The sequence below is a fragment of the Rhinatrema bivittatum genome, chromosome 7, assembly GCF_901001135.1.
Source record: "Rhinatrema bivittatum chromosome 7, aRhiBiv1.1, whole genome shotgun sequence".
NCBI classification, from domain to species: domain Eukaryota; kingdom Metazoa; phylum Chordata; class Amphibia; order Gymnophiona; family Rhinatrematidae; genus Rhinatrema; species Rhinatrema bivittatum.
The window spans coordinates 29442272-29469905 of NC_042621.1; the positions used below are offsets into that span (position 1 = coordinate 29442272).

Below are 27634 nucleotides of genomic sequence, written 5' to 3' on the forward strand. Positions count from 1 at the left end.
CCCTTTTTTGGCTGCGCTATGATCGGGGGGGGGGGGGAGGGGGTACTTTTACATGTACTGAGGCAATTTTTAAGCACCCCGTTTCCATGGATAAAACACTGTTTAAATGGCTATGAAAACTGCTCCTCCCTCCCCTTCCTCTATATATCAGGTTTTACAAAGATCGCAGGGCTCAATTCCCACCTATGTTTCGATCTTAACAATTTGTTACCTCGTTTATTCAGAAGGATGTGTAAACTGCTTCAAAAGAGATTTGCAAATTAATTTGTCAAACCAGCAAAAAATTCCACAGGTTCTTCAAACTGATTTGCAAACAATAAAAAAATGTTTTTGGAAAAACCAAAGCAATTTCAGATTCAAACTGATTTGCAAACAATAAAAAAATGTTTTTGGAAAAACCAAAGCAATTTCAGCAGATTCACATAAATTCATCAGTGAATCCCAATAACATCTTCTACTGATTGGCAAATCTTCACAAATTCTCTGTGAAAGTACATAGATCTACCAGAAATCTGTAGCAAAAAGAATCTGATTTTTTTCAGCAGATCCCAAACATGTTCACTGGGCTCAAATCTTCCTGGTTCGAGTTTGGAATGAACTGTTTCGGAGATCCCTGCTCAGAAATTCAAAGCGAGTTTCAACCTGTTTCGAACATGATAGTTTGATTTAAGAGAATCCAGTTTTGTTTAAGTATTGACGTATTTGAAGTATTTAAAGATTCAGATTTCAAATACAGACCTGAAATATCCAAAGTGCAGAATAATAATTTAAATCTGCAACAACTAATCTCCCAGCTGTGCTAAAATGTTCCCAACCAGAAGACCAGTGTTCTTAAGTGTAGCAGATTTTGCAAATTAACTGTTAGCACGTGTTCAGTGGGAGAACATGTGCTATAGGCCCATTTTGTATGCAAAGTTTAATTTTTTTCACAATTAGCTATTTCAGTGCACATAGTATTTCTCTTGTGAGTTCTATAACAATGGCAATGCAAATGAAAGACTGATGCAAAATTATGTAATGCAGCTCATTAGCTATGAATGCATGGCAAACACTTTGCCATGCATTCATGTATCTCTAATCGCTGAGGTGTAAAAATTACACCTCAGCGATTAGAGGTACATGGACAATGGACATGTATTTAAATTCCAACAGTATGCAATGATACAACATAGCTCTAGTTCTGTTAGGAGCCCTCATAATATACCAGTTGAACCAGTTGATGGCCATTTTTCTAGCATACCATCACAATTCACTCAACAGAAAAATATCAGATGAGACAGCTTTGAGCAATTTGAATCAATGTTTGCTTACCATGATATGCTTTGGTAGTAAGGTATTATACAGAGGCAAGCTTATTTATTTATTTTATTTAAAAGGTCTTTTATACCGATATTAGTTGGAACATCATATCGGTTTACATCGAACTGTAGGAAGGAAATTACAAAAAACAGGGGAGTGGGGAAGGGGAGCAACGAAACCAATAGGAGAGCGAGGAAAGCACAGGAACAATTCAACAGGCAAACTTTAGGACCTAGAAGACTAGAGCAGAGTCAAATTAAAAAACATTATAACATTACAATCATTGTGATTGAAGCAGAAAATGAAGATAACATTGTCCTAAAAAGTAAATATTAAATGTGGTATGTAACAGTATAAAATTAATGCTAAGTAAAAAAGCTGGTTCACTGCATCTAATGACCTGGTTAAAATTCCTTTGTACCAAGGCAGCATTTTCTAAGTTGGGAGCACTGATATAGAGATATAAAAATATTATTCCACAATGGCAGTTGATGTTTTGTGTTTTATAGGAATCATTTATACAGCAGTGTACAATCTGGACAGAGAGAAGAAATCAACTTATACAATTATCGTCATGGCAAAGGATACTCCTAAATACGAAGATGGACTAACAAGTACAGCTACTGTTATCATTACGGTGACTGATATTAATGATAACTTGCCAACATTTACAAAAAGTAAGTTTCATGTTTACATTATGAAGATTCATCAAAATTTAGATCCATTATGAAAAAACCAAGTCAATAAAGTATCCCATGCCAAAGGCTTTTGAAAAAACAAAGGCCCGATCAGCACAGTATTTCCAACACTTGTACATATATTCATATACAGTTTTAAATATGAGGCACTCTTGTTTTGTGCAGCACACACGAAACCCACTGTTAGGAATTATGGACCCTTGGCCGAGGTGGGGTTGATGCTACCTGAGGGGTAGCATCAACCCCTCAGGTAGCCCCACAGGTTCCCACCATCGGGACCTGTGGGGCCCCACAGGTCCCCACCATCGGGAGGCGAGGCAGGTCGGGAACAGAGGCAACAGGAACTTTGCCAGTACTGGCCCACGTTCCCCGCACGTTGAGCCCTTGGGTACCGGGGCCGACTGGTCTTAGGAGCATCTCTGTGTGGCTGGTCCTGGAGAGAGTAGGTGGATGCGAACAGAGTATGAATGAGGTTAGGTACAGTCCAAGACTGAGGTACTCCCAGAGGGAGAGGGAGAGAAAGTCTCAAGGGGTGAAAGACCACTGCAGCTCCGAAGACTGTAGAGCAGAACCATGTGGGAGTGGCCCTGAGGTGAGGAGGTACAGAAGCAGAGACTTGTATTGTGGTATGCTGAAGTAGGGCAAGAGCGGAGAATCCGCTGTAGCAGGTGCAAGTAGAGTGGCAGCGCAGAGGAACTGCCTGAGACACGGCAATGCAGTGACAGGAACTTCTGTTGCAGAAGCACTGAGGGGTGCCCCGAGGAGCAGGGATACAGGGACACAGTCCAGTAGTGTTGCAGCTCTGAGCCAGGTCTTCATGAGTGCAAGCACTGAAGCAGGATCACCAATGTAGAAGTGCTGAGGCTGGTCCCGAGGAGCAGAGGGCACTGTGGCAGGGTCCCTAGTTTAGAGGCACTGAGCCAGGCCCCAAGGAGCGGGAAGTGCTGAGACAGGGTCCCAGGTGAGGTAGGGCTGAGCTAGGCCCCGAGAAGCGGGAAGTGCCGAGACAGGGTGCCAGATGAGGTAGCGCTGAGCCAGGCCCCGAGGGGCGGAAAACACCGAGACAGGGTCCCAGGTGAAGTAGCGCTAAGCCATGCCTCAAGGAGCGGGAAGTGTCGAGACAGGGTCCCAGGTGAATTAGCGCTGAGCCAGGCCCCAAGGAGCGGGAAGCACCAAGACAGTGTTGTTATTTCATGTGCTTTTATGGATTATTGGGTGCTGTGGAGATGAACACGCCCATGGGGAGGAGCCCCATGAGGAGCCACAGCACTGGGCTAAACTCGAGACACAAAACACCAGAGTGAACTTTTTATTATACAGCTTAATGGGTGACCATAGGGTGGCAATAGTGAGTTGCTGTCTCAGGGACCTTGGCAGGAAGCCCTTCTCTCCTGGAATGACATCTGGAGGTTCCGCAGCAGATAGCCCAGTGAGGAGTTGCTCTGGAAGAGATAGCTGGAGAGGTTAAAGTACTCACTCGGTGTTAGATGTAGTAGAAGTACAAGCACCGAGACAGGAAGAGCAGGCCCCCGAGGAGCGGGTACCTGTTCCCTGAAGCCAGCTGAAATAAGCAGAGGACCCCTGAGGAGCGGGTGCCCAAGTTAGAGGATACCCCGAAGGGCAAAGAGAAAGAGCTCCCAGCGGCAGCACAGAAGCGGCAGAGTAGCGCAGACAGGAAGCAGATTCAAGTCCTTGCTAACTCGAATCTGTCAGGAAAGAGCATAGGATTGGGGCACTTCCAGGGCTGGCCCTGGGTATTTCCCGCATTGGCGTACAGGCGACATCAGGGGGCATGGCCTCGGCGGCGGGAGCACTCCCATCGTGGAAGAAGGCCTTGCAGCATCTCCTGCGCCACGGATTCACTGCGGAGATGAGTAAGTACGGTCGACCATGGGTTGAGTGGCCAACCAAAGTAACAGACAGGGTCCCAGGTGAAGTAGCGCTGAGCCAGGCCCCGAGGAGCGGGAAGCGCCAAGACAGGATACTGATGAGAAGCGCAGGGATCCGTAGAGCAGGAACAACAGGTCCGGAGTACTGGAGCAGGCACCAGATAGTAACCATGGAACTCGTTGCCAAGTCGGTTAGTGGTGGCTGAAGGTAGTCCTTAAATATCCCAAGCCCGTGATGTCATCAGCTGGGGACAAGCCCGAAGTTCCTGCCATTGGCCCTTTAAAGGGAGGACAGATGGCGCGCGCACGCGCCTAAGGAGGCCCAGGATTGGAAGGCTGGTCGGCGTCATCCCAGCCGCCACGTGGAGCACAGGGAACCAGCAGGAACATGGAGACAGTGACTGGTTATAGCCACGATTGTACCGGGAGTAGTGAGGCAGGCATGGCATGACGTGAGTTGAACCCACCGCGGCCATCTGCGGCCGGCGGCCATAACACCCACATTTCCAAAATGTCCTGTCCAAAACTAGAACAAGGCAATCATGATATAGGTCCGAAGAGGGTAGACTCAGAAGCAAAGTAAGGAAATATTTCTTCACATATGGGTGCACTGGATGCATTCAGCAGCTTCCCAATGAGGGTTGTGGTAGGGATAAAATTGGTAAGAGAATGCAGGAAAGCGTGGGATAAATTATTTTGTATTCATTTACTTGCTTTTCCAAATCCAAATTCAAAGCAAGGTGCATACCTGGGAATGTGATTTCTGGTCACCCTGAGATTATTGTGGCTGAGGGGGCACATATGCACATAACTTTTCTCTAATGCATACAATAACACACCCATTTTCATGCTCATGCACTCACACATGCTCATTCTCCCACAATCACCCTCTCTCACGTTCATTCTCCACACTCCCTCATATTCTCACTCACACACATCTCTCCCTCTTCTACACACACACTTGCACACTCACACTTTCACTTCTGTCCCTCTGTCCCACCCACCCACACATACTCATTCTCATTCTCCCACTAACAGATTGAGGAAGACTAACCCAGGGAAACCAGTGTTCAAATACCACTGCTACTCTTTGTGACGTTTAACAAGTCACTTTACCCTCCATTGCCTCAGGTACAGAGGTTGATTTTAAAACGAGCAGCATACACCCATACACACACATTGGTGCGCGAGCGAGAATACGCTGGAATTTTTAATTGCATATGTATGTTTTAAAATGCGCCAACCGTGCATATGTATGCTCTTAATTTTAAGAGGTTACTCGAGCATAGCAAGCACTCATGTGTCTTCCATAGGACCTTGTTGGCTTTTACGTGTGTATGTCAATGAATTTTAAAACATGCTTGTGCGAGGCACATTCACACTTTTGTAATTAGTCCACCAGTTTGTCCAGTTAATAGTTCTTTAAGGCACCTCTGGTTCTTCATCCTGCTCACCCCCAGTTGACCCGGACCCCTCACCCTGTTCCATAAGCCCTAAAACATGAGATACACACTTGCCCCTCATCTGGAACAGCAGTAAAGTTACGCAGATATCGAGCCACTCCAGGAGAGAGGGGGTGCCAGCATGGCCATTTGGCTAGGGCCTACAATGTTCAAGAGGCCTACTTTTGTTGGGCAACATTTTAAAAAAAGCTAAATATATCTATTTCTAACATGTATAAATAAAATTTCAATTGTAATTGAAGAATTTGCTAAGAAAAAAGCTCGTAAAGCCTTCTTAAATAAATAAAAATTATTTGGGAAATTTAGAAAACGATTTCTCTTATTAAGAATCACATCAGAAACTTACAAAGGGGCCTACTTTTCTTAGCTGGTATGGGCCTAATTCCTGCTCTCTCCGGCCCTGTGTCGAGCATACTTGTGCTGCAGGTTTCATTTGTAAAATTTGGAGATGCACGCGTAAGTTTTGGCCCTGCCCCAGAATGCCCATGCCCCGCCCCTTTTCCGCCCTCTTATCCCTTACATGCGCACGGATACATATGCACTTAGGGGTAGATTTTAAAAAAGAACGCGCGCGCGTCCATGTGTGCGCTCTACCCGGCGTGCACACATGGACGCGTGATTTTATAACATGCGTGCGCTGGAGGACTGGGAGGGAACTTCCCTACCCCCTACCCTAACCTCCCTTCCCCTTCCCCTATCCTACCCGCCCCCTATCCCTATCCTAGACCCCTCCCCCATTTTTATAACTTACTTTTTGCTCCTGCAAAGGAGCTGGAACAAGTTGCGCACGCCGGCACCCTGCCAGCCCATGATCCCCTAGCACATCGGAAAATACCTGCTGTACAGGGCACCTCTAGCCCCATCCCGCTGCCCCGGACCGCTCCTCTGCCGAGGCCTGGCTCTTGCGTGTGTAACAGGGGTTACGCGCATGGCCGGGCCCCTTTTAAAATGCACGTGGTGGGCTATTAAAAATCCAGCCATTATTTTGCGGCTTTTTTAAATCCACGTTGCTCATACTCAGGCCAAATACACACATATGTGAGCATTTATGCACAAGCAATGCTTTTAAAATCGACCTGCTGGATTATAAGCCCTCTGAGGATGTGGTAATATCTACAGTACCTGAATGTAATCCACTTTGAAGTGACAAAATAAATAAACCATTGCAGCCTCCTCCCATCTCCTCCATCTTGTATCCACCGATTGCAGCCTCCTCCATTGGGCCCATGCAGAGACTAATTTCCTCCGCTTCCAGTCACTGAGGGCCGATGCTGCCTTATTTCCACCACGCAAGTCCCACACTGTACTCACGGGACCTTGCTTCTGCACAGCTTTCCTTTAAACATGTGCAATCCATTTGTCAGCTTCATGACATGGAAATGCACCACAGTACAGAGAAGTCAGATTCAGGACCTCCCCCACCACCACCACCACTACTATCTCTTTGAGAGAGGGCATGGGCTCAGGTCCATCGGGAAGGTGAAGGGGGCTCCAGAGAGAGGGCTAGCACTTTGCTCAGCAACTTCTGCTTGCAAAAAAAATAAACAGGAAATGAGTGAGGATTGTAAATTTAGGTGTTTATTTTCAACTAATTAGGTATTCTTTGGGGGCACCAAAAATCAGAATGTGTCGGTGTTTTCGTGGTGAAGGTACTATTCTTGGGTCCCTTTTCCAGTTGAATCAAATATCTATGTTTGTGCAGCTGAGGAGCCATTAGCGTGGAAAATGCACAAAAACAAAGCAGAGGATGAAGGGTAGGCAAAGGAGGAGTGAGAGAGTACGAGAGGACCTGCTGATTTTCCAGTGTTTATCTAATAAACACCGATTTTATTTGTTTTTGTATCAGGGGTGTTTTATTGGGGTTTATCAGTTAAAACCTAAAATCAGAAGCCCTAGATATAAGGAAAGGTTGGGTGAAGAGAAATGCAAAAGAGAACAAATTGTCCATTCATTTGAGTCTCAGCAGTTCCTTTTGACCTAACGGCCTTCTAGCTAATTTTCAAAGTTGAAACTAATCCCATAGTTCTGCTTCGAAAACCACCTAGAAAGTCTGCATCAATGCAGGCAGAGGAAATAACTGCAGGGCAGCAGGCATGGATTTGGAAACCAGTCTGTGCATTTTCTTCACACACACACACCCAGAAATACCTCTTGTCAATTACTTTTATTTCCTTTTGCTCTGTGTCTTGACTAGATTTGTAACTCTCCAGATGCAGGGACTGTCCATCACGTGTCTCTGTACAGCACTGCGCATGTTTATTTGTTATGCTATACACATGATTAATAGTAATAACAGTGCAGCTAAAAGAACGCATGTGAAAGAAACTGATTTCTTTTAGCAGCACTGAGGCAGGCACATTTTAAATAGGGCAAATCACTTGGAAAAACTGTCCTTCCTGAGGCAGGAAATCTAACGTGCATGAAAATAATTTTCTGGCACTCATGACTACCAAACTGAGCGACTCAATTATGGAAATGTTCTCAAGTATTCCCGTACCCCCTTTGGCAGGTCAGTACGATTTTGATGTAGCTGAAAATGCCCGCGTGGGTAGTGAAGTCGGACGCTTGAAAGTTGAAGACGTCGACGAGCCGGAGCAGAACAACAAAACAAAATATAGTTTCATCAAAGGAGAATTTAGAGACACGTTTTCGGTGGTCACGAGTGCAGCGACAAATGAAGGGATACTCATCTTAAAAAAGGTACACTTCCCAAGAAGGATTTTAAAAATCTGTACTGTAATTGCAGTAAGGTACCAGAGACAAGGTATGCTGCTTACAGTATTGTCTGACAGATGTTGCTAAAGCAATTGGTGGAAAAAGACATGCCTTTATTTGGGAGGTTATTTGATTTGACAGGTGCTTTAAAAAAATGAGCATTTAAGTTCAGTTGAGTTCATTGTCTCTCCCTTTGTCTTCCATCTCATTGTAGAAGTTAGTTTCCTTGTCATCCAGTTATTTCTTCTCTCTACTCCTTCCACCTTCTGTCTAGCACAATGTCAACACCTCAGCAAGGATGAAATCAATCTGATTTTTTTTTTTTGCCTGCAGATCTGGGGAAAACCCAAAGTGGATCTGTTGAAAGTCTGAAGCAGATCCACCACCGAATGAAATCTGCTGCTGAATTTGCGAAATCTGCTTTTGGGTCAAAGAGGATTTTGTTACAAATGTCAATCAATCATTTATTTAGTACACACTGTTCCAGCATATGAGATCAAAGCATGTTACAGGAAAGAGTAAGGTCTACACTAAAAGCAGCCAGAAATATAAAAATAAATCAGAGAAAAATGCAACCAATGCAATGCAAAAGCATCCCCAACAGCGGAATAACGAACGGCATACAAAGATTAATCATCACTAGAGGGCAAGCAGTCAAAAGGCAGTTGAGCATAAGGGTCTGAATCTGAGGCACAAAGGGGAGAGCATCCCCTCAGTCACGGCCGAAGACCTCAGTGAATAATCAGGTTTTCACTCTTCTCCGGTAGGTCAGCAGGATTCGGTGAGCATCTGATGTCCAGTGGCAGGGACTGCCAAATGATTGGGACTGAACCAACAAAGGTCCTTTTCATGCTGAGTTGGATATCCTTGGGGGCAGGGACTATCAAATGTGATGGGCAAGCCGGCATATACAGGGAGAGCCAGTTTATCAGATAGAGTGGAGCCAGGCCTTCGAGGGCTTAGAAGGTCAGGATCAGAATTTTAAAGATGGAGTGGTGGGAGATGAAACCAGTGCAGAGATTTCAGTAATGGGGAGACTTGCTCGAACATACTGGCATTGAGGAGGGTCCATGCTGATGCATTTTGAACGCGTTGCAAATAGTGAATGAGTTTTTTGGGGAGGCCATAATAGAAGGAGTTACAATAGCCTATTCAGGAGATAATATAGACTTGAATGATAGAGGCATACACAAGAGCATCAAAAAGCTGCCAGAGATAGCAAAGTTGGTGAAAGTGGAAGAAAGCAGCTTTGGTACAAAGGATTATCTGGGCTTCCAGGCTGAGCTTGGAGTCTAGGATGAGGCCCAAGTTGCAGACTTGGTGGGACTATGGCATATGTGGGAGTATGTGGTGTTTCTTTAAAAAAAAAAAAAAAAAAGCATAAATACACAAAATATTTAAAAATGTTAAAAAGTTCAAATAGATTTGGTAAAAGTATGGGGAATGTTTGCAGATTCATCAGATCAAGTGGTGAACCTCTTGTACAGATATTTGCATAGCCCTACACACGCAAGGATTTAGCTGCTCCTGTTGCGCTCGGGGGTGGACTCTTGTCCTGGAGCAGAGGTGGAACGCCTCCTGAAAGGGAACAGGAGGTAGCTGCCCCCAGGGGGTGGAGCACTGGAAGAGACAGAGGCTAGGAAAAGCTTCACCACTAGGACCAGGCCGCTTGGACTTAGGAGAGTGAAAGTCCGGCGTGCCCACGGAGACAGGGGGAGTGCGATCGGGTTCAAAGCTGGTTGCTGGTTGGAGCAGGGAGAACCAGAACAGTGTTGGTGATGACAAGGCGAGGAACAGAGCCAGAATCTGGAGACAAGGTCAGACAGACAAGGTCAATGTCCAGAGGTCAGTCCAAGGAATGGTCAATAAAGCAGAGGTCAGATACGGGAGGCCAGATGAGGTCAGAGGCAGGCTGAGGTCTAGAGGCAGGCAGCAGGCAGGCAGGCAAGTCAGGAACAGGCTGTGGTCTTTGAGGCAGGCGGCAGGCAGGCAGGCAAGGGTACTACCTGGGTAGACAGACAGACGAACACAGGAACAAGCAGGATACAGGAACTAGGATGCAGGAACGAGTCAAGAACAGAACTGGAATAGAAGGATCCTGGAACGAGACTAGAAACAAGCAGGAACAGGTACAAGCACAGAGGCAATCTTAGACCAACCCGATTGCCAAGGCAAGGAACCAGAGGCAGGAACTTTCTTATATTGGGGAATCAATCAGGGCATGCCGCGGAGCTAGGACACACCCTTGGTCCTACATGAGTCCGGGCAACCCGCACATGCGCGCATATGGGCATGGCCAACATGGCAGGGACACCAAACCTCGGCATGAGGACCAACGCACAGTGGAAGGCCTGGCAACCGCCGCCGCAGGACGCCGGGGCCTAGGAGGACTGGCAACTACCACGAGGGAGGTCGTCCCTGGACCCGCAGGGGAACCAGGAAGGTGAGGAGGTCCACGCGAGGGACATCCGCGGGCAGGGCGCATAACAGTACCCCCCCTTCTAGGCTTCCCCCTACGCAGCTGTGGTTTCTCAGGGTGCAGTCTATGGAAGGTCTTCAGAAGATCCTTATCAAGGATGTTTTGGGAGGGTTCCCACAAATTCTCCTCATCCCCATGGCCCTCCCAAGCTAAATGGTATTCCCACTTGCCTCGGCATTGCCGGACGTCAAGGACCTTTCTTACCTGGAGAGAAGTGTCAGGTTCTGCAGAGATACGCGGAGCAGGAGGGTCCTTGTGTGAGGGCCAGGAGAGGACCAACGGTTTTAACAAGGACACATGGAATGTGTTGTGGATACCCAATGAACGAGGTAGCTGGAGTTGATAGGAAACAGCTCCCACTCTTCGGATCACTGGAAATGGTCCGATGTATTTCAGAGACAGATGGTGAGAGGGAAGTCTCAGGCGAATGTGTCGAGCACTCAGCCACACTTTCTGGCCAAGTTGAAAGAGTGGAGCGGGTCATCTATGAAGATCAGAAGTGCACTTGGTGCGTTCAGCAGCTCGTGAAAGTCGCTCTTTTACTCGGGTCCACACTTGGCGAATGGTTTGAGCCATGGCTTGAGCCGCTGGAGATGGAACCATCAAAGGAACAGGAAGAGGCAGTCGGGGCTGCCTTCCAAAGACTTCTGCAAACAGGGATGTATCAGTGGCTGCCGCGACATGGGTATTGTGCGACAGCTCAGCCCAGGGGAGAAGGTCCAACCAATTGTTTTGCTGGTCATTTACATAAGAGCGTAGGAATGTCTTCAAGGTCCGATTGGTCCTTTCGGTCTGCCCATTAGCTTGGGGATGGTAGGCCGACATATAACTCAGAGAGATGTCAAACGTTTGGAACAAGGAACACCAATACTTGGCGGCAAACTGTGGTCCCCGATCGGATGCAATCTCCTTGGGGAGTCCGTGGAAGTGAAAGATATTCTTCAGGAAGAGCTTTGCCAGTTCCGGGGCTGAGGCAAGACCTGGCAAAGGGATAAAATGACCCATTTTCGAGAAGCGGTCGATGATGACCCAAATCATCGTGTTATTCTGGGAAGGAGGTAGATCAGTAATAAAGTCCGTCGAAATGCTGGACCATGGCTCGGTCGGTGCTGGAAGAGGCTGGAGCAAGCCCCAAGGCTTCCCTGTTGGCAGCTTTTGCTGGGCGCAAATGGGACATGAGTCCACATAGATTTGTGAATCTTGCATCATCATAGGCCACCAATAGTGCCTCCTCAGCATTTCCAGAGTCCTGGCACGACCAGGATGGCCTGCCAATGTAGAGTCATGAGCCCATTTTAAGACGTGACACCAGAATTTGAAAATATCTTTTACTATGATGAGCTGTAAGGGAAACATCCAAGCTCCATTGTTTGGGGAAATTTCAGTGGATGCACAGAGTTAGAGAACTGGAGGTGCAGGATTTATATTGACATTCTGTTCCTTCCTATATATTCCAGACTTCACTCTCATAGCCATATAGAATTAGTTGACTGAGGCTATCAAATAATTTTATAGCAGTTTTACTAGAAGTGTGAAACTGGCCAGCTTTTTAAAATTACACAGAAGACCCTTTGGACTTTTTTATTAACACTTTTTTTTGTAACCAATTTTAAAGCAGGATCCATGCTATAGAGGTGGGTGTGATGAAGAAATGTCACTTTGGTTCCCCCCCCCCCCCAAAAAAAAATTCTTCTGTCTAGAGTTGCCACTGATTTTCTGTGACCTTAAGCATTAGTACAAGAAGGAATAAGGGGGGGATGCTGGAGAGGCACACAAATGCATTAGCCCCCGGGCGCCGGAGACCCTTGGTGCACCACTGGGTGTGAACCATATGGGGCCGCAAGCGGCGGCAAACTGGAGTGGAGATTTGGCGGGCCGCAAGCAGTGCCCAACTTGCTCGCGACCCAGAAAACCACACAGTCAGTGGGCGTGATCGAGAACGATGTAGGAGTTGGGGCCGAGACCGGGGGAGGGGGCACATGGGAGAAGGCTTGCCTAGGGTGCCTAATCCCCTTGCACCGGCCCTGATTAAAATTATTGTGAGGAATAATTTTAATGGTAATAAATACATTGAGAATACAGCAATAACATTTGATAAAAGTAAAAAAAACATATTTACCAGGTGAAGTGTTGGGTTAAATTGATTGAGTAAAACCTGGATGAGTGATCTTTAATTTAGATAATGCCCTCATAAACAGAGCAGGGCCCATTTTCAAAAGGTTGTTTGCCAATTCTATGGCAAAACACATTTTTGGAAACAGTGGCCATTGTTTGTATAATTTGGATTTGTTTATTTGGCTTTCTAAATCCAAGCTCAAGATAAATTACAAATTCTGGCACAATTGGTAGATCCCTGCCCCAGAAAGCTTCAATCTAAGTTGTTACTTGAGGCAATAAAGGGTTAAGTGACTCAAGCAAGGTGACAAGGAGTATCAGTGGGAGAAGCAGGAGTTGAGCCCTGGCTTTGTGGTTTACAAACTGCTATGCTAACCACTGGGCTACTCTTCCACTCCATAAAGCTAGCTACAACCATTATATACAGTGCTGGTTTTTAATCAAAAATCACTATAACCCTGTGTGTTTTATATATAATTACTGTACATGCACGAGCATTTGTGGACTCTGTGCTTTTTGGGGATTCCATCCTGTTTCTCACTAAGGATTCTGTTTGATTTTTTTTTTTTTTAGTCATTGGACTTCGAAAGCATAAAAGAATACAGATTTGATATTGACGTCACAGATCCAACTATTGATCTTCGAGCTGTCAAGCAGGGGGGGCCTCGAAGCATCGCTAGAGTTATCATTAATGTTCTTGATGTGGATGAGCCTCCTGTCTTTTCTAAGCCATCGTATTACTTTGAAGTAAAAGAAGATGTCCCAGTTAACACTCCTTTTGGTCATGTTTCTGCACATGACCCAGATGCAGCAAAAAGAAATGTTGGGTAAGTATATTTTGCATAAACTTAAGGCGTCCGTTTTAGGCAGGAGAAAGATACTGTGATTTTTAGGAAAGAGCATTTTATCTTAGTAATGCTAGTTAACATTAGGAGATTTGTTTGGAGGTTTAATTTTATAAATGGGTTTTAAATGTGTGCGTTTATTTATGCACTTGTGTGCATTGTCTGCTGATGCTATATGTTTAATGATTATAATTTGCTTTCTACGGCAGTGTCGAGAAAAGGGGTTTATACGTGCATTAAATAAATATGTAACCCCCACAAGCAGAGGACACATAAAATGATGAAAGAGCTCGTCATGTATGAGAGAAGATAGAAACTCACATTTATTTAGTGGGTTCAGAAAGTGGGTGATGTGGATCCAGAAAGGTGGGTGATGTGGATCCAGATAGAAAGAACTCTCTTGACTAATAAGGGAGTGTATCAACCCGTCTTCCCTCCAAGAACCTGGTCCCAAAGCCTCTCCACCAGTGCTGGACAAAATGCACTCTTGCACAGAGTCACACCACTCTCCGGTAAAACCAAACTCTTCTTTAATTCTGGTGCTTACCGCCAGCCATTGGGTACGTTTTAGCACAGGACAAACATTTCAGTACTGATTACTCAGAGTTCATGGGATGCACAGTCAAAGTAAACATCCAACAACTTAGGAGCTGATTTTAAAAAGCATTTACTCGAATAAGTGGACTTTTGAAAAGTGCTATTATATATGCCATTGAATTGTCCATAGAATTTGCTCATGTAAGTGTACTTTACTAAAATATTTGGCATTTGAAAATTGCTACAATAGTAATTAGATTTACACATGTAACTCCTTTTGAAAATTACCCCCTAAACTTTCTGGTACCCCAGAATTTAAAGTACCGGTCTTCCAGTCTTCATTTGAACAGACATCATATCTTTTCTCTCTTACTTTCCTTGTTCCTCATTACCCCTTATGGAACATAAAGTGTACAGCCCCAATATCCCTCTGGTCACTCACATGTAATTCTCACGGGTTACTCACACAACCTCAGTCAGAGCCGTAGCCAGGCCATTTGGCACCTATGGCCAAGTGAAAAAGTGTACCCTCACCCTGGATACAACACATGACACCACCATGAATGTAGGAGCTTTAATTTTTATTTTCCTTTGGGTTTCCGGCTCACTTGGAACAAGTACAATCCTGGAGCCATGAGTCTTCATTCAGAAACCAAACTGGAAAACCTGAAAAGCCAGATGTCATATGTCATGCAACATCAGAGAAATTTATTTATGAAATGCATTTTCCCGTCGATGGCACAGCCTCAGAGCTTTGCTCTGAGGCTGCGCGTGGTTTCTCGCGCTGGAAACGACTCTCCTCAGTCTGTTTTTCCGCGTGCGGGATCGCGCGCGGAGCCTCAGACCTCCTCAGTTGGAAAGCTACAAAAGAAAAAAAAAAAACAAGCGAATGGCAGACCGCGGCTGGAAAGAAGGGCCCCGGCCTTCGGGATTCAAGCCACGTAAGTGTGGGAAGGTGATGTCGATCACCGACAGCCACGATTGCTGCTATCAATGTCTGGGCCCAGACCACTTGATGCAATCGTGCCCTTCGTGTGGACTAAGAGCGGAGAGGATGGAGTCCTTAAAGCTGGCTCTGGGGGTTCGTAAGCCCCTCCTCCGAGACGCGCTCCTCTCCGAGGCCGACTGCGCCGACGCCCCCACCGAAGCATCGAGGGGGGTCGGCTGAGCCCGTGGCTGTGAGATCAGACTGCGAGCCGAGGAAACGACGCAGGGCAGAAGAGCGTCTAGGCCGCAACCGGGACCGACCACAACATCGCGCCCAGAATGCGCTGTCTGCGTCGCAGCCTAAAGCCGCTCTGCAGCCGGAGACGCTCAACTTGGTCGAGGCGACGCGGTGCATGGCGCGATGCCGCTGCATGGAGCGACGCACGGCGCGATGCCGACGCACAGAGCGACGCATGGCGCGACGCCGACGCACGACACGGCACCGAAGCCACAGAAAAAGAAAGCGCCCAGGATTCTTCTGTCACCAAACCCGACGACACACGAGGTGCATGCGCCGACGACACAGACTACGCGTACGGAACATGCACATAAAATGCACAAGTCGACGCACCCGAGGCCGCTACATACTGGAGCGGACTGGCCAACGGAGGATCCTTCCCCCCTTCCCTCATCGTCACATAAAATCATCACCCCAGCACGGGATTCCATGGTAGCGCCAAGAGACCTGCAGGAGCAGGCAATACAAGCGTAACACCAACTAGGGCCGGCCAATCCTCAACCTCGGCCTCGCAAACGGAGCCACACAACGGAGTCGAATATTCAAATATTTTCCACGGCTTTCTCAGCTTCTGAAGGGGAAAGGTCCAGGACCCGGTCATCATGGTGTCCTTCATCCTCATCCTCATCAGGCCGGGTCTACTCAGACTTATTGTTGGTTTCACAGCGACGATCGAACCATAGCTCCTTGCAAGAGCCACTGGCCAAGAAACGTAGATTACTGACGGAGACTCGTGCCACCCACGCTTCGGTTAGCAGGCGAGATTCGGACATCCTCACGGCAGTGGTACCGGTGCGATCACCTTTACAAACCCCAAAACCAGTCATGCCCCCATGGACAAAGGATGCATTCACGACTCTGTCCCTGGCGTTGGCCGGATTCTTTGAAGTGATGCAGGCATCTTACCATATGCCCACCTCTCCTACGGCGAGTGCAGAGGGATCCCCACATCCCTCAACACACTCTTCCCTGGCGCAACCAGGATTACAGTCCCTGACTGAATGGCCGCGTGAACCAACTCCTTTGGAAAGCCCGCAACAGAACCCACTCCCCGATGTGCGTCCAGAGTTTCCAGATACTTCGCCGGACTCATCCACGGGGTACCCATCAGATCGGGAGGAAGGCCCGGCAGAGCCCTACTCTCCGCCAGAAGATTTGACATACCCGAAATTTCTAGAAAAGATGGGGAAGGTCCTTAACCTTTCGGTTCAAAAAGTCCCAGACCCCAGATCGGACACGCTAGACCTCTTAAAGATTTTTGATCTGCCGGCCGAACCTACAGCCTTGCCGCCACATACCATCTTGGACTCAGTCCTAGAAAAATCTTGGGATACCCCTTTCACTTTACCACCGGTGAGCTGCAAAATTGACTTGAAATATAAAATGCAAAAATCCCAGTATTATATGAATCCCCAGCTATCACATGCGTCACTAGTAGTGGAGTCAGCAATGGGGAAAGCGAGGAAGATCAAACTACACTCCGCATCACCTCCAGGGAAAGATCTCTGGGCCTTGGATGAATTCGCTAAACGGGCCTACCAAACTTCAATGCTCGGGGCACGAATTAACCATCACCTATTCTATCTGGTTCAATACCTGTTCGCATGCGTACAGCGCCTCAAGGACGATCAACCCCTCCAGGATACTAGTCCATTACAGGACATGGAGGAAGCTATCAGACATTTACTCCGTACCATCTACGAAGGCTTCGACACTGCCTCCAGGGTGTCAGCCAGCGCGATTGCGACACGCAGGCTGGCAAGGCTGCGTGCCAGCTCCATACGCGAAGATGTCCATAATATATTGGCCAATCTCCCCTGCCGGGGTGACAATCTATTTGGCGAAAAACTGCAGGAAACGGTTGCTCAACTCAAAGAACAATCGGTAGCGGTGCAATCACTTACCACACTTCACACCTATACCTCTTCACGGAGGTACTACACCCCGTATCGCAGACAGCCGTTCCAGCGACGGGCATTCTGACCCTACGTGTCCTACCGCCCACCTCCGTACCAGCCACCCCCACGCCAAACAACCCCGCAAAACCAAGCTAGACGGGGCCGCCCACGTCCCCAACGCCAGCAAAGCCAGCATCAGCCATCCTCTAACAAGCCAGCGCAGTCCTTTTAGTGCTACCCATGCCACCATCACCAAAGGTAGTCGCAGGAGGCATTACATTCCACCTCCATCAATGGGCATCCATCACCTCGGACCAGTGGGTCCTGGAAGTCGTGAGTTGGGGATATCGGATCCCATTCCACAAACTTCCACCTCTTCCCCATCTGTTGACCGGGGGGCCCCGATCCAATCCAATGCAGTTGGAGGAAGAAGTGAAGGCCCTGCTACAACAAGCAATTCGACTCCTTCCGCAATCCTCACAGAACAGAGGATTTTACTCCCCTTAGTTCCTCATTCCAAAGAAATCAGGGGACCTCCGCCCGATCTTGGACCTTCAGGAACTCAACAAATTCATCATCAAGGAAAAATTCAAGATGGTATCTCTCAAAGCCATCTTACCTCTCATCCATCACAATGCCTGGATGTGCAGCATAGACCTCAAGGATGCCTAAACACATATTCCAATGCACCCTTCCTCTTGGCGATACCTTTCTTTCCAAGTCAACAGCCGGCACTTTCAATACCAAGTACTCCCATTTGGACTGTCAACAGCACCCAGGGTGTTTACCAAGTGCATGGCGGTGGTGGTGGCACACCTCCGACAACGGGGGATCATCATTTTTCCCTACCTGGACGATTGGTTACTAGTGGCGTCCGACCCCAACACCCTTCATCAAAACCTCTGCGACACGATTCACTGCCTCAATCGTCTGGGCCTGAGGGTCAATTACCAGAAATCACATCTCCAGCCCACGCAGGTGCTCCAGTTCATTGGAGCCCTACTGGACACCACGAAACACAGAGTCTTCCTTCCACAAGACAGGAGACTGACCATGCGTCACATTTTCCACAGCTTGCGGATGAATCACAACCCTTCGGCCCGACAGGTCCTGATTGCTCTGGGACACATGGCGGGCTCCATCCATGCAGTTGCCAACATGCGCCTACACATGCGCTTGCTTCAATGGCACCTCAAACGACAGTAGAAACAACATTCACAACCACTCAACTAGAAGGTCTTGCTCACCAAAACAATGGCGTCAGAATTCGACTGGTGGCTCAGAGGCCGGACTCTGATGAGAGGAGCGCCTTTCACCCTCCTTCCACACAACGTGGTCCTCACCACGGACACCTCCTGCAAAGGTTGGGGGGCTCACCTCGACCACTTTCAGACGCAAGGCCTCTGGTCACAGCGAGAACAACACTTCCAAATCAACCTTCTGGAACTCAGGGCGATACGTTACGCATTATGCACCTTTCTTCCATACCTTCAAGGTCGCAGGGTCATGGTTTACACGGACAACCAAGTGGCCATGTTTTACATCAACAAGCAAGGGGGCTCGGGATCCTGGACCCTATGCAAAGAAGCTCTGCACATCTGGAATTGGGCCTGCGACCACTCCATCCACCTGCAAGCCACATATATTCCAGGAATCGCCAACACTCAAGTGGACAGACTAAGCCGGGTGTTCCACCCACACGAATGGGCGCTCCACCCGGAAGTGGCAAAGTTAATCTTCGACAGGTGGGGAAGACCGACCATCGACTTGTTTGCCACAGAACTCAACAGGAAAGTGACCCGTTTCTGTTCAGTGTAGCCCAGTCAACTATGTCAAGCACAAGACGCGTTCCTCCTGCAATGGACAGAACTGCTAATGTACGCTTTTCCTCCCATTCCACTGATTACACGCACACTACAAAAGTGCATGTTAGACGCAACGCAACTCATACTAATAGCACCAGCGTGGCCCCGTCAACCGTGGTACTCATATCTTCTTCAAATGTCCACGGAACCACCGTTCCATCTGCCATTCCACGCAGACCTACTCTCACAAGAACAAGGGGTCTTACTTCATGTCCTCCATGCCTTGTTACATCTCATAGCTTGGAGGTTGAACGGATCCTTCTATCAGAACAGGGACTCTCCCTTACAGTGCAGGAAGTGATCCTGGCAGCACGGAAACCATCGACACGCCGTAATTATCAGTTTAAATGGGAACGCTATGCCTTGTAGTGTGCCACTGAGCGACTAGATCCGTTATCCTGTCCTCCGACATGACTCCTAGATTACCTCCATACGCTATACCAGTCCGGCTTAACTACAGCCTCCGTGCGAGTTCATCTAAGTGCAATCGCTGCCTTCCACAGTTTACACAAAGGTCAACCGATTTCTCTACACCCAATGGTGACACGTTTCCTACGGGGCCTCACTCACCTTCGCCCTCCGATTTCGAAACCTCCAGTTCCTTGGAATCTCAACTTGGTTCTGGAACAACTCATGCAATCACCATTTGAACCCTTAGACACGGCTCACGCCAAATACCTTACGTGGAAGATAGTCTTCTTAACGGCCATTACGTCAGCTCGTCGAGTCAGTGAGCTACAAGTACTAGTCCACTATAGTCCATATCTCCAATTCTACCACCACAAGGTAGTGTTGCGGCTGCACCCTTCTTTTCTTCCAAAGGTGGTATCTTCCTTTCATCTGAATCAATCCATAGAACTACCTACATTCTGTCCAGAACCACATACTACAGAACAAGAAAAGCTCCTCCACACTTTGGACTGTAAACGAGCATTAGAGTATTACACACAGAGAACGCAATTGCCTGCTAGACCATCGCAGCTCTTTGTTTCCTTCAACCCAAATGCGCCTGGCCGTCCAGTGGCAAAATGAACTATTTCTAGCTGGATTGCTCAATGCATTCAGTTTTGTTATGAGAAGCGGCGAGACTCGTTAGCTACACGCCCTACAGCATATCAGACACGAGCGATGGCTGCATCTCTAGCTCATCTCAAACAGGTTCCACTGTTGGACATCTGTAAAGCGGCCACTTGGGCTTCCCTTCATACATTTACAGCCCATTACTGTTTGGACCAACAAACAACAGATGACGCCAAATTGGGGCGTTCCCTTCTACACATATTTGCAATGAGTACTGCCAAGTCGACAGACACTTAATGGCATCACGCTTCTTTTGCATTGACACCTAACATGGATACAGCGTGATGGGGGGCTTAGGACTCCCATGACAGCATGGCTAATTCAGCCCTGCTATCGACAGGAAAAAGCAAGTTTGCTTACCATAAACGGTGTTTCTGTAGATAGCAGGATGAATTAGCCATGCTGACCGACCCACCTACCTGTTCAGTCGACTTCGATCACACGACCACGCTTGCTTTATCACAGACTGAGGAGAGTCGTTTCCAGCGTGGGAAACCACGTGCAGCCTCAGAGCAAAGCTCTGATATCACTATTCAAGCTCCGCCTCCCGGGCCTGACGGACAGTTCCCATGACAGCATGGCTAATTCATCCTGCTATCTACGGAAACACCATTTACGGTAAGCAAACTTGCTTTTCTCTTTCTAGGAAATAGAAAGAGAAATGTATTTCCTCCTGTCCTGTGCAAAATAAAGTATTATGAGCCACACATTCCCAAAGTTGGCATATTCCATTCTGAATATAAAATGCTTTTTTCTACCCCTGCTGTCTGGACTTTTTATTTTTCTAATCACTTTGGTCCTATTTGGAAAACCAAACAAGTCAGGTTACTATAAATTCCTACACAGAAACTACTAGGGATGTGCACAATTTTTTTTTCGGTTCGTTTTCATTTTCGGGTGGACCATTTCATGTGGACCATTTCGGTCCACTCCCCAAACCCGAAAACTTTTTTTGTTTCATTTTCAGAAACAAACTGAAAAAAAACCCCACCCCAACCCTTCAAATTTATTTAATTATAACTCCCCCCCCACCATCCCGATCACCCCCAAGACTTACTAAAAGCCCTGGTGGTCCAGCCAGGTCCCAGGAGCGATCTCTCCCTCTCAGGCCGTCGGCTGCTACTAATCAAAATGGCGCCAGTGGCACTTTGCCCTTACCATGTGACAGGGGCTACCGGTGCCATTGGTCGGCCCCTGTCACATGGAAGGAGCAATGGATGGCCCGCGCTCCAGGAGCACAACATCCAAGCTAGAAAGACAAGTCCTGCCAAATTGATCTAGGCTTTATGCCTCCCTAAGACATCTCCCAACCAATTAAAACCCTCCTTTAACTTGGGACACCTCACCACCCAACACACCATCACTCAGGTTCCTGTCCTCCTAAAATTTACCATAACCCAGTAATCCAGCATCACTCCACAGAAAGAGGGCTTCAAACATCCATTTTCCATAACACTTCAGGTAATAAAAATCCCCACCCAAAACATCTGGTACTACACATATTTAAAAGAATTCAAATTTAGGGGTCTCCCCACAAATAAATACAATAAATCTCATCAGCAGAAAGTGTCTATTGCCGTTGTGGTGTCTACCACTACCACTTCTGTAGTGCTACTACATGTATGCAGTACCGCACAGATATACATAAGACACACTCCCTGCTCTGTGGAGCTTAAGCAATCTAGTCAAGATTTTCCAGAAACGTGATTATTATGCTGAATACAGCTGATGCCAAGAAAGCCAATGTCTGGAAAATCTAGGATTTAAAAGTAAGATCAAAAAAGGTAGGCGAGATTTGAATTTGGCCAGAGAAGCAGTGTGTGATGTAGCAACTTGGGAAGGCTGTTGCAGGTATTCAGTGCAGCAAGGTGAAACGCAGAGCTGATGATGGAAGGCAGCTTCTCCTGTCACAAAGTGGAATGTAGGTGGGGTTAAAAGTGGAGAGATAATGAGTTAAAGAATAAAGGGGATATGATAGAGGTGTTTAAAATCATGAGAGGTCTAGAACGGGTAGATGTGAATCGGTTATTTACTCTTTCGGATAGTAGAAAGACTAGGGGGCACTCCATGAAGTTAGCATGGGGCACATTTAAAACTAATCGGAGAAAGTTCTTTTTTACTCAACGCACAATTAGACTCTGGAATTTGTTGCCAGAGGATGTGGTTAGTGCAGTTAATATAGCTGTGTTTAAAAAAGGATTGGATAAGTTCTTGGAGGAGAAGTCCATTACCTGCTATTAAGTTCACCTAGAGAATAGCCACTGCCATTAGCAATGGTTACATGGAATAGACTTAGTTTTTGGGTACTTGCCAGGTTCTTATGGCCTGGATTGGCCACTGTTGGAAACAGGATGCTGGGCTTGATGGACCCTTGGTCTGACCCAGTATGGCATTTTCTTATGTTCTTATGTTCTTATTGATTGATTTACTTTCTATTAGTTGTCTAATTTCAAGCAGACTGTAAGCCAGGTGCATGGTAAAATCAAATACAAAACAAATATATTAAAAAATAAACACAATTAATAGTACTGAAATATAAACAAATTTAAATTATTTATTTATTTGTTTGTTTTTATATACCGATATTAGTGGGGACAAAAGCTCAGGAGCCCTAAATTCATGAAAAGAAAATACAACCTGGATTTAACTTCCTTCTCTAAAGCAACATTAAAAAAAAAATCTGAAGCAGAGATAATAATCAACAATCCTTTTTCCTTAGCCAGGTCATTCCAAGATAGGTGCCAGACAGGCTTAGCCTCTGAAAAGGCAGGAGGGGTCAACAAAATGTTTTATGAGCAGCATAGAACCCTAGTAGGTTTGTATATGAACCTATATTTAGTAGGGATGTGAATCGTTTTTTGACGAGCGACTTTGTGAGCGACATTGCGGACGGGATAGAAGGTAAGGTTTGTCTTTTTGCGGATGACACTAAGATCTGCAACAGAGTGGACACGCCGGAAGGAGTGGAGAGAATGAGACGGGATCTAAGGAAACTGGAAGAGTGGTCGAAGATATGGCAGCTGAGATTCAATGCCAAGAAGTGCAAAGTCATGCATATGGGGAGTGGAAATCCGAATGAACTGTACTCGTTGGGGGGGGAAAGGCTGATGTGCACGGAGCAGGAGAGGGACCTTGGGGTGATAGTGTCTAATGATGTGAAGACAGCGAAACAATGCGACAAGGCGATAGCAAAAGCCAGAAGAATGCTGGGCTGCATAGAGAGAGGAATATCGAGTAAGAAAAGGGAAGTGATTATTCCCTTGTACAGGTCCTTGGTGAGGCCTCACCTGGAGTACTGTGTTCAGTTCTGGAGACCGTATCTACAAAAAGACAAAGACAAGATGGAAGCGGTACAGAGAAGGGCGACCAGGAAGGTGGAGGATCTTCATTGGATGACGTACGAGGAGAGATTGAAGAATCTAAATATGTACACCCTGGAGGAAAGGAGGAGCAGAGGTGATATGATACAGACTTTCAGATACTTGAAAGGTTTTAATGATCCAAAAACAACGACAAACCTCTTCCGTAGGAAAATAATCAGCAGAACCAGGGGTCACGATTTGAGGCTCCAGGGAGGAAGATTCAGAACCAATGTCAGGAAGTATTTCTTCACAGAGAGGGTGGTGGATGCCTGGAATGCCCTTCCGGAGGAAGTGGTGAAGACCAGAACTGTGAAAGACTTCAAAGGGGCGTGGGATAAACACTGCGGATCCATAAAGTCAAGAGGCCGCCAATGAAGAGTGGGTGACTCGCCAGAATGATGGCTATTGACACAATACCCTTATTAAATAAACATACACATGCTTACTGTGACTCCTACATCGCTCTAAGCTTCAACAGCAAGAGGTAATGGAAAAAAGGATTTGCACTCACAAAGAGGGGAGTAGCTGGCTTGTTACGGCGGTTACTACCCCAAACCAAATATGCCTGATACTTCACTTTCAATGCATATTAGGGATGTGAATCGTTTTTTAACGATTAAAATTATCGTCCGATAATGTTAATATCGTCTTAAATCGTTATAGAACACAATACAATAGAAATTCTAACGATTTATCGTTAAAAAATCGTTAAATCGTGTTAGTGCGCACTAACTGAAAATGATACAAATTGACACTTTCCAGGTCAGTAAAGGTCAGTTAGGAATGAATAAGTGTTCCTATTGGCTGGCTGCCCTCTTATCTATTGATGTTAACCAGGTTCCCACTGAGGTGATGGTTGGGGGGATGGGAAATGGAAATGGAAACTCAGGAACACTAACAGAAAATGATACAAATTATTGACACTTTCCAGGTCAGTAAAGGTCAGTTAGGAATGAATATGTATTCCTATTGGCTGGCTGCCCTCTTATCTATTGATGTTACCAAGGTTCCAACTGAGGTGATGGTTGGGGGGATGGGAAATGGAAACTGTAGGTACTTGACAAAAAAAGTAATGTGATCAGTCAATATGACTAGAACCTGTGCCCTATTCCTGATACCAGGGGTGTTGTGATCTTCCTGCACTCAGTGCCCTATCCCTGATACCAGTCTGAGACAGCTCCCTCCCTGCATTACTAGTGAGAGGCTGGCTTCACAGACAGGGGGGAGCTGCCTGACCCTCACTCCTGACTTCCCCCATGTCCCAGCCAGTGAATGGTGTGTGGGTGAGGGGGGGGGAGGATGGTGAAGTCTGAGACAGCTCCCTCCCTGCATTACTAGTGAGAGGCTGGCTTCACAGACAGGGGGGAGCTGCCTGACCCTCACTCCTGACTTCCCCCATGTCCCAGCTAGTGAATGGTGTGTGGGTGAGGGGGGGGGGAGGATGGTGAAGTCTGAGACAGCTCCCTCCCTGCATTACTAGTGAGAGGCTGGCTTCACAGACAGGGGGGAGCTGCCTGACCCTCACTCCTCCGGGGTATTGTGATCTTCCTGCACACAGTGCCCTATCCCTGATACCAGGGGTGTTGTGATCTTCCTGCATGCAGTGCCCTATCCCTATTAATACCAGGAGTGTTGTGATCTTCCTGCACGCAGTGCCCTATCCCTAATACCAGGGGTGTTGTGATCTTCCTGCATGCAGTGCCCTATCCCTGATACCGGGATGTGTGCAAGAAGATCACAACACCCCCGGTATCAGGAAAAGGGCACTGTGTGCAGGAAGATCACAACACCCCCGGTATCAGGAATAGGGCACTGTGTGCAAGAAGATCACAACACCCCCGGTATCAGGAATAGGGCACTGTGTGCAGGAAGATCACAGCACTCCTGGTATTAATAGGGATAGGGCACTGTGTACATGAAGATAACAACACCCCTGGTGCCAGGGTTAGGGCACTGTGTGCAAGAAGATCACAACACTCCTGGTATTAATAGGGATAGGGCACTGTGTGCAGGAAGATCACAACACCCCTGGTGTCAGGGTTAGGGCACTGTGTGCAGGAAGATCACAACACTCCTGGTGTCAGGGTTAGGGCACTGTGTGCAGGAAGATCACAACACCCCTGGTGCCAGGGTTAGGGCACTGTGTGCAGGAAGATCACAACACTCCTGGTATTAATAGGGATAGGGCACTGTGTACATGAAGATCACAACACCCCTGGTGCCAGGGTTAGGGCACTGTGTGCAAGAAGATCACAACACTCCTGGTATTAATAGGGATAGGGCACTGTGTGCAGGAAGATCACAACACCCCTGGTGTCAGGGTTAGGGCACTGTGTGCAGGAAGATCACAACACTCCTGGTATTAATAGGGATAGGGCACTGTGTGCAGGAAGATCACAACACCCCTGGTGCCAGGGTTAGGGCACTGTGTGCAGGAAGATCACAACACTCCTGGTATTAATAGGGATAGGGCACTGTGTGCAGGAAGATCACAACACCCCTGGTGTCAGGGTTAGGGCACTGTGTGCAGGAAGATCACAACACTCCTGGTGCCAGGGTTAGGGCACTGTGTGCAGGAAGATCACAACACTCCTGGTATTAATAGGGATAGGGCACTGTGTGCAGGAAGATCACAACACCCCTGGTGCCAGGGTTAGGGCACTGTGTGCAGGAAGATCACAACACTCCTGGTATTAATAGGGATAGGGCACTGTGTACATGAAGATCACAACACCCCTGGTGCCAGGGTTAGGGCACTGTGTGCAAGAAGATCACAACACTCCTGGTATTAATAGGGATAGGGCACTGTGTGCAGGAAGATCACAACACCCCTGTTGTCAGGGTTAGGGCACTGTGTGCAGGAAGATCACAACACTCCTGGTATTAATAGGGATAGGGCACTGTGTGCAGGAAGATCACAACACCCCTGGTGCCAGGGTTAGGGCACTGTGTGCAGGAAGATCACAACACTCCTGGTATTAATAGGGATAGGGCACTGTGTGCAGGAAGATCACAACACTCCTGGTGCCAGGGTTAGGGCACTGTGTGCAGGAAGATCACAACACTCCTGGTATTAATAGGGATAGGGCACTGTGTGCAGGAAGATCACAACACCCCTGGTGTCCGGGTTAGGGCACTGTGTGCAGGAAGATCACAACACTCCTGGTATTAATAGGGATAGGGCACTGTGTGCAGGAAGATCACAATACCCCTGGTATCAGGGTTAGGGCACAAGTTCTAGTCACATTGACTGATCACATTACTTGTTTTGTCAAGCTACCAACTGTTTCCATTTCCCATCCCCCATATACTGTCAGTGGGAACCTTGTTAACATGAATAAATAAGAGGGCAGCCAATAGGAATACATATTCATTCCTAAACTGACCTTATCTGACCTGAAAAGTGTCAAATTGTATCATTTTCAGTTAGTGCGCACTAACTCCCGTTAGTGCGCACTAATCGGAAAAAACGATTTTTAACGATTTTTTAACTAAAAAATCGTGCCTAACACGATTTTCTTGCCCTGCCACACGATTTCTATCGTTAAGACGATATGGAACACGATTCACATCCATAATGCATATACAGCATAGCTCTCTGCTTCAATGACAGGGGAGAAGAATAACTGATACTTCACACATCCAGCAGAGCTCTCTGCTACAACGGCAAGGGAGAAGAAAAAGGGTTCGCACTCAAAAAGCGGGGAGTAGCTGGCTTGTTACGGCGGTTACTACCCCAAACCAAATGTGCCTGATACTTCACTTTCCATGCATATCCAGCATGGTTCTCTGCTTCATCGGCATGGGAGAAAGACTGATACATCATGCATTTCCAGCATAGCTCTCTGCTTCAACGGCAGGGGAAAAAAACAAAAACAAAAACAAAAAACTGATGCCTCACGCATATCCTGCATAGCTTCAACGACAGGGGTGAAGAAATAAAGGATTCGCAATCACAAAGCGAGGAGTAGCTGGCTTGTTACGGCAGTTACTACCCCAAACCAAATGTGCCTGATACTTCACTTTCAATGCATATCCAGCATGGCTCTCTGCTTCAACGGCAGGGGAGAAGAAAAAAAACCCAACAAGGGCTGTACAACATAGTCTAGGTAAAACAAATAAGCATGGGTGTAGCTTGCTTATCGCGGCGGTTACTGCCCCTAC

General features: G+C 47.1%; 1 protein-coding gene across 3 annotated transcripts in view; it reads left to right on the forward strand.

The window, feature by feature from the left end:
• Nucleotides 1-27634, forward strand: part of CDH5 (cadherin 5) — a 197527-nt gene that overhangs the window by 146091 nt on the left and 23802 nt on the right. For all 3 annotated transcript variants that reach the window (XM_029608179.1, XM_029608178.1, XM_029608177.1), the window contains 3 exons: nucleotides 1809-1976; nucleotides 7859-8049; nucleotides 13232-13485. In XM_029608179.1, the coding sequence (XP_029464039.1) occupies nucleotides 1809-1976; nucleotides 7859-8049; nucleotides 13232-13485 (613 nt within the window). The remainder of the gene's footprint in view (nucleotides 1-1808; nucleotides 1977-7858; nucleotides 8050-13231; nucleotides 13486-27634) is intronic.